This window comes from Daktulosphaira vitifoliae, unplaced genomic scaffold (assembly GCF_025091365.1).
Source record: "Daktulosphaira vitifoliae isolate Bord-2020 unplaced genomic scaffold, ASM2509136v1 Scaffold_2, whole genome shotgun sequence".
Lineage (NCBI taxonomy): Eukaryota > Metazoa > Arthropoda > Insecta > Hemiptera > Phylloxeridae > Daktulosphaira > Daktulosphaira vitifoliae.
In genome coordinates this window covers 45,107,379-45,119,844 of record NW_026099573.1, presented here as the reverse complement: position 1 = coordinate 45,119,844, position 12,466 = coordinate 45,107,379, and the positions used below count along the sequence as shown (strand labels likewise).

At 29.5% G+C, this 12,466-nt stretch overlaps 1 protein-coding gene across 3 annotated transcripts in view; it reads right to left on the bottom strand.

The window, feature by feature from the left end:
- LOC126899237 (paired box protein Pax-6-like) overlaps positions 1–12,208 on the bottom strand; it is a 40,446-nt gene extending 28,238 nt beyond the window's left edge. For all 3 annotated transcript variants that reach the window (XM_050673855.1, XM_050673854.1, XM_050673853.1), the window contains exons 1-2: positions 11,896–12,208; positions 9,971–10,202 (exon numbers count right to left, since the gene is read on the bottom strand). In XM_050673855.1, coding sequence (XP_050529812.1) covers positions 9,971–10,151 — 181 coding nt within the window. In that variant the 5' untranslated portion in view covers positions 10,152–10,202; positions 11,896–12,208. The remainder of the gene's footprint in view (positions 1–9,970; positions 10,203–11,895) is intronic.
- Between the last annotated feature and the right edge of the window lie 258 nt (positions 12,209–12,466).

Below are 12,466 nucleotides of genomic sequence, written 5' to 3'. Positions count from 1 at the left end.
ATTACAATGACATTAAATTATTTTATTACGCCGTTAAAAGATTAAATTACGGCGGATGCGACTGAATCTATCCCAAAATTATAAGGGACACGTTGCTGAATAGTTCACAGTAGGTTAATTCCAGAACACAGGAAATTCACCTTTTAATAGCCCATTTAGAACTGTGTCGAAATTAAAATGTAGTAAAATAACTTTAACCCGCTCATTTTAATTCATATAGATGTAATTATGATACTTTTATCCAGATCATCAATTGATCTATAAAATATCGAACTAAACTATATGTCTAGATCTAGTCATAATATTAGTTAGGTATTCTTATTTTAAATCAATTATCTGTCAATAATTTGAATTTCTCTCCCTCTACCATCTACATCGAAATAATTAAAATTTATGTCAAATTTTTTTTATCGGATATTATATGAACTCGACTAAATATAATAAATAGAACTAATAAGCAACATAAAATATTTGTAATGATAGCAATAATATAATTATGATGAATGATATTTCATTTTTACATTTACTTTCAACTTTGTTTTATGTCCACAAATTTACGGTTGATAATTCAATCTTGCTTTTAATTTGCTACCATACAATGTTTTAATTATCATATGAAAACATTTAAATAATACATTTATCAAAGAAAAATTGTGTTTCAAAATTTGAAAATATCAATTTGTTAATCCTTTTCTCGTGAACACATCGATGGGTTGAATTTAGGATAAGTACTTATTGAGTTACTAGCATTCAGAACACAGAGTGGGTATTTTGCGTGGGCGGAGTACTCATTTAACAGTACGAGCTGTACCCACCAGCTCTACATACTCACTCGATGTATTAATATGATTGTAACCCAATAAATACTTAACCGAAAGTTTTTAACAACCCACCGTGTGAGAAAAAAAAACTAAAAAGTGGATTTTGTCAAATGATTTCTCATTACAATCAAATAACAAAAAATATGATTGGAACGCAATCTAAAAATACAAAAAATTAAAGCGAATTAATGACATTTGGATCAATGTTACATGCGATTCGCCCTGTTTGAGTCTTGTGTGAATTTTTTATCGAGTTATACCGGAAGACCTCTAATTAATGTAACGCGAGCATGTCTTTTGAGGGGCGGAGCCACGAGCAGTAGCCATAGGTCTATTGAATAATAAATATGCTTGTCACTTGACATGCGACGGAACGCACGTTATTTGCATGCAGCACGGAACCCAAGTATATAGGTAAGGGTAAGTTTCGACATGTACAAAGTACAACTAATAAAATATGCATAATATTTTCAGAGAATTGGAAACAATGTATTCATAAACTATATGGGGGTCGAAAAGATATGGGGGTTACCCTGGACAAGAGGGTATAATCACCATTGGCCACGAATGGTAAAATGTAATATCTATCCAATTTTAACATTTTATTTGCATGCGTGAAGGGTGCAAATCAACATTTTCTACCTTATAGAAATATTTTATTTATAAAAAGCTCTTAAATAGATGAATAAATTGATACTTCACTAATAGATGGAACTAAACGTAAAAAACCTAAATGTAAAACGTCAATATATTTATGTCAAAACTAGAGGACATTTAAAGATAGAGCTATGAGGACCTCCTTAGACTAGTACTAGTTAATGTTTTATGAATACCATGTTTATTTAAGTGTTGAGCAAAAATGTGGCGTTCAACTTGTCTACGGTTTAGGTTGTTCCGAAGCTTAAAAAAGCTAATAGAACATTGATCGAAATGATTCGACAAAGCTCACGTCTCTTTAAATTTTACAACTCATGAAAGCGAGAAATCTCAAAGCTGCATAAGTTGATCGGTTTTATCAATTAGTAGTTTGTTTTAATTTCTACAAAATAGGAAAAATCATGTAAATTTTAAATACCAGCGAATGATAATTTGATCAAATTTTTTATAATTCTTATTGGTTAAATTATCTTACAAAATATTAAATTTTAATTTTAAAGAGTTTTACTAACGATAAACAATTTTTTTTTTATATAAATATATGGCGTAATAATAATAACAGAGAAAATAATTTATCAAACACTGATTTGTGTAATTATTACGTACAAATTATTTTCATTTTCAACAATAAATTATTTTAATGTCTACGGAAAAAACCGGTCTTGCGTCTTATTAACGAATTTGCTTTTAACCGAAATGTTCAATAACATTAACACGTTATCGCTTTTATGTGATTTTCATTTGAAAACATTCATAAATTATTTGAACAGAATTTTATTCTGTTTTAGTGTCCGTTTTTACTGACATCTTATTTTCTATATTTTTATTTAAAAAGAAGTTACAACCACTAGCAGTAAAAACTGTCCAAACCGTCCAATAGAACTAATAGTAGTCTACTCTTGTAATATAGTGAGTTATAAAAACAGTTTAGATAATAATAAAAACACATATTTTTATCATTTCTGGCGTACAGTAGATGGATAACACGTGGGTAATCTTGGGTAATTAAAACATTGTCCAACTGAAGAGTGGTTAGTTTATTTTTTTAGACCGAGCAGAGTCGCCACAATTTTTTGTCTTAGAACCGTTGCCTCTCGATACGGCCTGCTACTGCTTTGGTCAATATTAATCGCAAACATATTTTTATATTTTAAGTCACTGTATATATATATATATATATATGTGTGTGTGTGTCTAAATACTATTGTTGAGATGTATAAAAAATATGTAAAATAATACTTAGACAGAAGCGAAGAGACTGAAAGGCAAAGCTTAATGATTACAAATAATGGGATAAGTTTTCCTAACTTAAAGTGCATTCTATATTTATTTTTTGGCAAAGTTAGTTTTTTGTGTTCAAATAGGTACACGATTTCGATCTCATTCGTGCAACTCAATTAACATACGATAAAAATAGTTAGATTATTTGTATTTAATGTTTTGCTGCACAACGTTTTTGATTTTTAGTTTTGTTTAAAATCTATTAACACTTGAATGCTTAATTATTTAAAATATAATATCTATAAACTTGTTTTATTCTGAAACTATTATAGTAGTATTGAACTTAATACAACGTGTTAAATATGCTCGCGGGGTTTAAGATAAAATATTAGAAAATCAACAAAATGATTTTATTTTTCAACAACATTATGTTAAATATAGTTAGATTAAAACAATGTTTTAAAAATTATATACTAATATTAAATTTTATAGACAATGAGAAAAATTATTTTCATGACCCACAATTGTTGGATTATTATTTAATTGAAAACACATTTGGTTTTTTAATTCATCCGACAGAATTATATTAAGAAAATCCGCAAGCATAATGGATTAATGGAAATTAAAAGAAAAATTAAACTGAATTGTAGCGAGAAAGAACAATGGCAGTACAAATTTCTACATTTTTTTATATGATAAATGTTTTACGTAGGTGTTAACATAGACTTGTCTCTGTATACTTGTGTCGCTACGACAGTCACCTAACCACTCACTGAATACTATAATAACCAGGTCCGACTGCTGCCCGCAGAGTAGGGGCGCTGAGGTGGTGCAAAAGACGACACGCTGATGGGTTAATTTAAAAATAAAATAAAACTTTTATATAATTTAATTGAGTCGGTTTCGATGTCACAGATTCTTTTCAACTATTTAAATCAACAATTTTATATATATATATATATATAAACAATTACGTAGCAAGTGTGTACGCGAAGGGAGAAGAAGCGTACAAGTTGAATTAAAACAAACATTAACTAGATTGTACGGAACACGGTAATAAATTAAACGCGGCGGTAAACAGCGCACTCACCGCAGCGTCGTACAACCGGCGGACGGGAGAGACACAAAGGGGCTGTAGTTTGCCGGATTATCTGACAAGACCAGTTGTCGCCTACAAATTTCATTGACACCGTCGCAACGCGTTGTACAGGTATGCGGCCGTTTTTATTTAACCTGTTCCCCACCCCGTGGGCACATGCGAGAAGACGCCGGAGGAGTGGTAGTTGGCCGGCGTCGCTGCGAGTGTAACAATGTCAAAACACCATCTAGAACGGACGTACCGGTCGATTATTTTATTGGCCATTAGGGCGTACCGTGTTGTGCCTCTGAATTTCTTTTTTGCCATATATCATCGTGTACACGATACAATAAATCGTGGACGCGGTTCTCCGAGCCAATTTTCCAAGACGACTTGGGCCGTAAGAGACGGCCGCCGATAAATAACTCCGTGCCCGTTTATTATTCCGCCAGCTCATGCGCTCGTTTAACGTGTTGCGTTTGACAATTCCAGTGACCGGCGCGTACACAATATAATAATAATTAGACGAGATTATTATTGTAGACGCAAAGAATCACTTGGTGCTGGCCAGACGTGCTCACGACTTGTTCGTTCTAACATATTCGTCATCGTCGCGTCGTGACTGTCCGTCACAACGATCGTTTACTTTGAAGAGGTTAATCGATTTCAAACTTCGGTATTGATACTCGCACACGACGTTGTAATAAAACGCCGACTCCTATTGTGCGCGTAGCTCGTCCATGTCGACTCGATGACTTGTTTGCGTTTTTCAGCACCGCCATTGTCTTACCGCAGTCTGTTCTTGGCCAAATCGTTTCCGTGTACAACTATTGCCGTCTACGGACACTCCAATAAAACCACTATAGTTATTAGTTATACGTGTCCGCCGCTAAAACATTTCTCACCGTGTTTGTGAATAAGTCTATTATTATTCGTTTTGAGCTGTTGCGCGGCAGTCGGTGGTGTACACCACCGACGTGTCAACGCTTTTGTGCCGTATCTGCTTTTGGGATCTTAAAACAACGTAACACCAGACGGTGGCGCCTACGGCCAGTCTCGTCCATACAAAGCCGGGAAAAGCCTTTTTAGAATNGCCCGACGTGTCAACGCTTTTGTGCCGTATCTGCTTTTAGGATCTTAAAACAACGTAACACCAGACGGTGGCGCCTACGGCCAGTCTCGTCCATACAAAGCCGGGAAAAGCCTTTTTAGAATACATTATGTGTTGATTTACGGTTTGGAAAGATCAACACGAGATCAATACGAATTAATCGCTCTTATCGCCTATTGATTGTAATGAACAAATTTGAAACAACGCAATTGTTACGACGTACTTGGCCTGTTAAAAAGTGTTGATGGATTGTATGACAATAACTCCGATGCACAATAAAATATTGATTATTCTCGGACGCGATTAAGAAAATATTCAGAAAATTACCAATATTTTAAATGAACTAGAAAATATGTATTTTAATAAATATTTGTAAAAATAAGTTCTTTATTGTATTGATATTTGTAACTATTTAAGTTGCACTGTCGTCATGTCAATGATAGAGTTATTACAATCAATGTAATATACTTATTTTTTATTACTCAATTGTAATCAATTGAATAGTATAAATAAAAATATCTAATTGAATTAAAGACGCTAAATTACGTCGAGTCGAGATATACTTATTGTCGTGTAATTAATTTTAGCATAATGATTAAATTAGGTAAATTTGAAAAATGCTGTTATATATCGATATTATTTAAATTACTTAAGCATTTAACTACTAAATAAGCATAATTTGTGAACGGTTTAGCGAGAACACATGTTTGTAAATTCTTTGATGAAAATTTAATAAAACATAACATAATTACTCCACTACATAATTAACATAAGTCCAAATCAAATTTAATTTGATGCACATAATTAAGTATTTTAAGCTAAGACTACAGCAACATCTCCGTACATATGGTGTTCCTATCGTCGAAACCAGTTCTTTATGTTTCTTGAAAACATTTCAAGTGTTAAAGATTATACCGCTTTATATGAATCTTTAAATCACACAATATTGTTTTTTTTATGATTTTATTTAACTAATAAAGTTGTTTAATTTGTACACTGGGTAAAATTATATTGATCCTTTCAAATAATAATCGAGTTATGAAAAAATTGCACTAATCTAATGTCTAACTGCCCGTCCCTATTTAATTAATAACCATTAACTTATACATAAATTTAATGACTACCAACAAAACAAGATCTTATAGAAAAATACTGGTCCATTGATGGAATTTAATGGAAGTTTTTTATGTTTACTCTAAGCTCAGAATAACTTTACGTTATATAATGAGTATTCAATAAAACTAATGACATCTTATGTATTTATAATTAAATGACAAATATTTTATATATAATCCTAAAAGTATACAGAATGTCCCATCAGATTTTGACATATTTTTTGAATATTTTGCGTTATTTTTTTTTCACTGTAAAAAACTTTTTAATTTTTCTTTAAATTAATAATAATTATTTTCTAATTGTCTCGCAAACAATTTTTATAAGTTCATAGGTTTACAATAGGTCTTCATTGAGTTACATGCATTTAAATACATAAAGGGGTATGTAACACGATTGGGTACAGCTCATATTGGTGTACGTATACTCTGTCCGTATTTATAACCATTCAATGAATTTCAATGCCTGTTACTCAATAAACACTTATCCTAAAGTTGATTAAGTCATAAAATTTTTTCTAAAAACTAAATAATAGCTATTTTAAAATTAAAAAATAAAATGAATTTTTTATTAGAAAGAAATAAAAATAAAAATAAATGCTTTTAACGTGGACCAAAACTATAAAAATTATTTAAAAAATAATCAGTAGATAGTGTTTAATTTTAAGAAATTAATGAATTATTTCAAAAACAAAATTAACTCCTATTTTTTGTTCAACTTCGACTGCATTTGCACATAAAAGATAAATCACTAGGACAAATTTCATTTTTTTAACTTATAGTACGTAAATTAATTAATTTACACATATATTTAAAAGACGTAGTATTTCTGGAACATTTTCAAAAGTTAAGTGGAAATAGTTTTTATACGTATTTTGGAAGTTTTGAACGCATCTTGTATAAAGAATAATTATCCGATTTAAAAAAAAGTATGTCGTATGAAAGAATTAAATATAAAGTATTTAGAAACAAAAAATTGTGTTGATCTATATATTTTTCAAAACGTTATAGCAATTTAAAATTGAAAATATAAAATCAAAAATTTTAACACATAAATAGCATGTATTTAACTACGGCAGATTTTGTTCGTAGAAAATAAGTTGTCGGGCACAAATTTTTTTTTTTATTTATAGTGCGTAACATAAGCTTTAATTTAACATATGTTTAAAGGACGCAGTATTTTTGGAACAATTTAAAAAGTTGAAAACATTAAATTTTGTGAAAAAGCTACTATTTTGAATACCCCCTGAGGTCAAGTAAAGGCTGAGATTTTCAAAAATTTATATCAAATGAAAGGGAAATACCTAAAGTTTCTATTTAAAATAAAATTATATTTCGATTCGTTCAATTTTCAAAAATGTATGGCACTCTTAAGAAAAATATGTCATAATTTACCGATTTTAAAAATTATAATTTTTTTGGAGACTTCCAATATACTGGGAAAGAGGAAATTTTTTCAATTTTTAAGGGCAATGTCTTCAACTAGATACAATTCGTGATCTTTAATAGTATTGATCATCTGGATGCTTCGCCTAAAAGACCTAGTGGCCTTTTTTGAATCGTCAATTCGATTCTATTGTTTTAGATATACGGCCCTTTAGGTAATGTTCGATGAACGTACCACAATTATTTGTAACAATAATTTATTACTAACACATACGTTTATAGTTTGTTAATTTAATTCACTTGATGTCAATTAAGTTTAAGTAATTCACCAAAATGGTATAAATAATTTAATTATAGAAATTCTAAAAAACAATGTACGTACAATTGCATACAAGTTAAATTAAAAATTATTAATACACTTTTAACAACAATACTTAAATTTCCGAAAATAAAGTGCTATGTATATTTTATATTATAATTTAAATTTATTTATTTATATTTATATTATTAATTAATATAATAATTAAATAAATTCGGTGTTAATTTAAAATTATATTTTAGGTAAAAATTTTTAAATAGGTAAGTGTAAGGGTCAAATATTTCTATTATTATAAATGTCCACCCTACATTAATTAATACAAGATAATAATTTTAATCACTGTCAGATATTATCTATACTTGTCCCAACTATCCTACATCTAAACTATGCCACGACCTCACTGTGCTAACGTCCTTAAATTTTTTTAATTATTAGGATGATTGTACTCAGCTGATTTTCGCTTATGTATAAAACTATAATTTATCATTTTTGAAAAATTAAATAATAGTTACAAATTTATATTCTGTATTTAATTCATTTTTTTATGCATTCAATTTAACTCTAAGTATTATATATTAATATTTTAATATAACTATTTCATGATATTTGTTAAAACTAGTAAAATTGTTCACCTAAAATGAACAAAATCTAAATAATTATATGATATTTTTATCGATTGATTTGTATTTGGTTAATAAAATATTATTTGAATAAAAACCCTGTGGCGGATAATAAATCAGTTTATGTAGAATATTTACTATTTAAATACTAAAATGATACTATTTGATTTACATATATCTTTAATTTTAGTTTTTTTACTAAATAAATTATAATCGTTTAAATTAGAAGCCAAGCTTAGATATATATAATATATATTTGTACAGGTGATCAACTTTTGATATAAGTGACGTGTTTCTATATTGTGAGATCATTGAAATAAGTTTTCATTACAGTATAGTGATACATAGTAATTAAAATGAGATTAATATTGTGCATTTGTATTATTCTAACAACCAATCGATATATAAATTCAACAAGTAAATTTGGAAATATTGATAACATAAAAAATGAAAGAATAATTACTCCTAGTGGTTTTGAACTCTATAGTGATTCCAGTAGAACCCAAAACAGTATATACAATTTTTTAATGCAAGTCAGAGCATTGAAATACTTGTATTTATTCTGGCAATATGGTAAGTTAGTGAGTGAGTTTGAATCACCGAAAAATTTTGTAGACATAATGATAAAATCCATTATAACAATAAATTCTAATTTTGAAATCAATTCGGTAAATAATTCGTATATAATTAATTTATTGCCTGGTCTGAAAGATTATTATAACGATACTGAAAAACATTTAAATCCAGAAGCAACTAAAAAGTTTTTTGAAGACATACATGAAACCATTTACAAAGCGATTTTTCAAATATACAGACAAAAAAATCCATCTGATTTGGTAAAAAATGAACAAATCGAAAATTTTATTAAATCGAATGATTTTTATGAGAGTATAATCGATTCATTATTTAAGGAATATTTTCCACCGTCCGAAAATTTTAATCAAGAGAAACGCAGAATGGCTCTAAACTTATTTGGTCTAAAATTTTTTGCAGAGTACAATATTATAATTGATAATAATAATTATTGAATAATTAATAATAATGATTAATGTTATTTAATAATGATTATTAATAATAAATATTTTTTTAAATAATTATATAAATATATGTTAAAAATGTTCGTTGCTGTTAAATGAGTCAATTGTAAACATTTTTTAAATATTCTACAAATAATTACAAAATATATTTCGTTTATTTTTACTGTATATTTATTAATCATGTTAATATTTGCATTAAGTTAGTAATTGTGTGAGAAATAAATCCTAATTGTTAGCATTAATTCTTAAACTTTAAAAAAGTACTAATTCGTTAAATTGTGATATAATTTTTTGGCGAAGGTCGAATAATTTCGACTATTGCCCGTGAGCGTTTTAAAATATCCACTGTTTTCGATAAAAATGCTTTCTGACCCAAATGTTTTTTTTTTTTTAAGTCTAGCTGCAAACCGAAGCTAAAAAGTAACGCAAATTATTTACTGAACAAATAGTTATCAAAGATTTATAGATATATAATAAATATTATGATGTTATTAGGATCGTTGTTAGAACACAGTAAACGCCATCAAATATATGAGTCTATATTTTTTATACAAATATAAATATTATTTAACTCTCACTGAAAAGTAAAGTAAATCTAAATATCTTACCTGTGGGTCCATTTAAATTTGTAGAAAATGGTGAACAAGCTGTCAAAGGTAGAGATAATTTCATGTTATTGCCGGTGCCTCCAATTATAATAGCTGGATCAGGTGGTGACGTTTTCATGTCTCTACATAAACTTGATACTGAGAAATCAGTGCACTTAGTTACTGAAGTAGAGTTGGCCATGATGAGAGGACAAAAACAAATTGACTTTATTGCTTCAGCTAGTACAAAAGCCTAAAACCACACAGACAACTGATTATTTAAAAAAACTGGCTAATTCAGATTCTTTTATCATAATTATAAAATGTTTTCATTTTTACAGTGTCCAAACACTCTCCACTTAAATTTACTAGCTAAATTTTGGGTAGTAACTGCATTGAAATAAGTGCAAATCATTTATATTTAGTGTTAATCCCTTCAATATCTTAAGTGAGTACAATGTGCACCAACATGATAAGGTCCTTGCACGTACAAAAAAAAAGTAAAGAATCAAATTTTACAAATTGGATTACACTGATCAGAACGTCCTAATAACATTATTAAATGCAGCTCAGAAGACGATTACTTTCTTGACCCCGAGGCTTGTTCACCTGCATTATTTATTTTTATTTGATGGAATTCCAACGATTTATTTCACTTAAAAATATTGATTTTTTAGAAATTTAAAATCATTTTATTTTTATAATAACATAATTCAATTTTATATGATATTGAATGAAATGTAAAGAAGAAAAATAAATCAATTATTAAAACAATAATTATAATAGCTCATTATATTTTTATCTCAAGCAAATTGAAATATAGGCAATCTGCCTATATTTCCAGACACTATCCTGTAACCTTTAAACAATAATAATAATGTTGATAATAATTATCGGTTGGATTAAATTTTTTAATTAATTATCAATTTTATGGAAACTATCAATAAAATTAAAAATTTTCTTGTAACTAGTAAAATTGTAAAATATACAAATTTTAATGTTTATAAACAAATATATGCGCTGTAATAATAAAATCAGGACCAGCGATGGGCAATACAATCAATACTTCGGAGCTTAGATAGCTCCTGCAAAAATGAAGATTCTGAAAAAAGCCTTAATTACAAAACATAAGAAAACTCACAATTTTGGCACTGAGTAAAATTCTACAACTTAATAAGCTAAATGAATACAATTACGTCAATATGAAATTAATGAAAAAATAATTATAACATACTAAAGTTAAAATTAAGAAAAAAAGTGTGTTTCTTTGCTTTGGACCAATGCTTGAGTATTAAATAAAAGAACAACACAGCGCGTGAAATTAATTACTTCTTCTGATATAAGAGTGTTCAAAGTGGTAGCTATTAATTTAAAATCCTTGTCTTTTACCGACAATTCATCTATTACAGTCTTCACTCATTTTATTTTACCACTAACTTCACAACTACTCGATGATTCGTCAACAGTTATTTTATGTCAAAGGATTCGACATATAATTGGCATTTGGATTGTTACGTAGAGAGAAAAACTATAAAACAGAATGTATAGAATATATAAAACGTTACTGTCAGCCAAACAACATAATTACATTATATCCGTTTCATTTTTTTATTGTATCCATTGGTTATTGACGAATAAACGTTCAATAAAGTATATTTGAACCGGATCAAAGGAAATCTCATGGAATTGTACCTGACACACGTTTCGAAAATTGTGGCACGTTTATTTTCTAATTCGTATACAACAGTTCGAATGGCACTTAACTCTTTTCAATACTAATAATAAAATAAAATCATTATATTATCCGATGCAACCGCGCGGATTTTTCACTTCATTTAAGAAAATTCGTTCCGGATACGTGCTGGTCACTGGCGCGCGTGCTAGGCAAGTCTGGTACTTTTATATATTTTTTTTTTTTACCCATATCTAAAATATAATAAACGAACCTTTTAAATGTTTATGATCATCTGGTCATTTTAATGACGTTTCCTGATATGTCTGCCTAATCAATTGTTTTAGTTATATGAAATCGTGGAAAAACTTGAATTTGATCTTGCAACATAAATTGTTTTATTTTGCACTGCGATTGTAACACACTTATATTTAAAAAACTTAAGAACGGACAGCTAGATCAGTCTGACGACTGCGATTTACATGGAAACTAACGCGATCGTGGGCGGCAGACGTGTTCGACCGGACGCGATCACTTGTTAAACTACCAAACGGTACGAGGTGGCGATTAGAAGATGTGCCAAAGAATATGGGCGGTTTCTTGGTGGACAGAGAGGGGCAGAGAAAAACGGGTCCGCAGCTGTTCCGCCTTGTGTGTGCGCGCCTTGGGTAATTCCAAACGCACACCAAGACAATAACGTGATATATAGCAGTAATACGCGCGTGCGCTCACAGTCGGGCGTTTCTCGAGGGTACAGGTGTCCACTCGCTGACGCCCGACAGCAGGCTCCACCCAGTTCCGGACTCTGTCCCATGATGAACGTCCCACGGCCGTTACGGCTCACC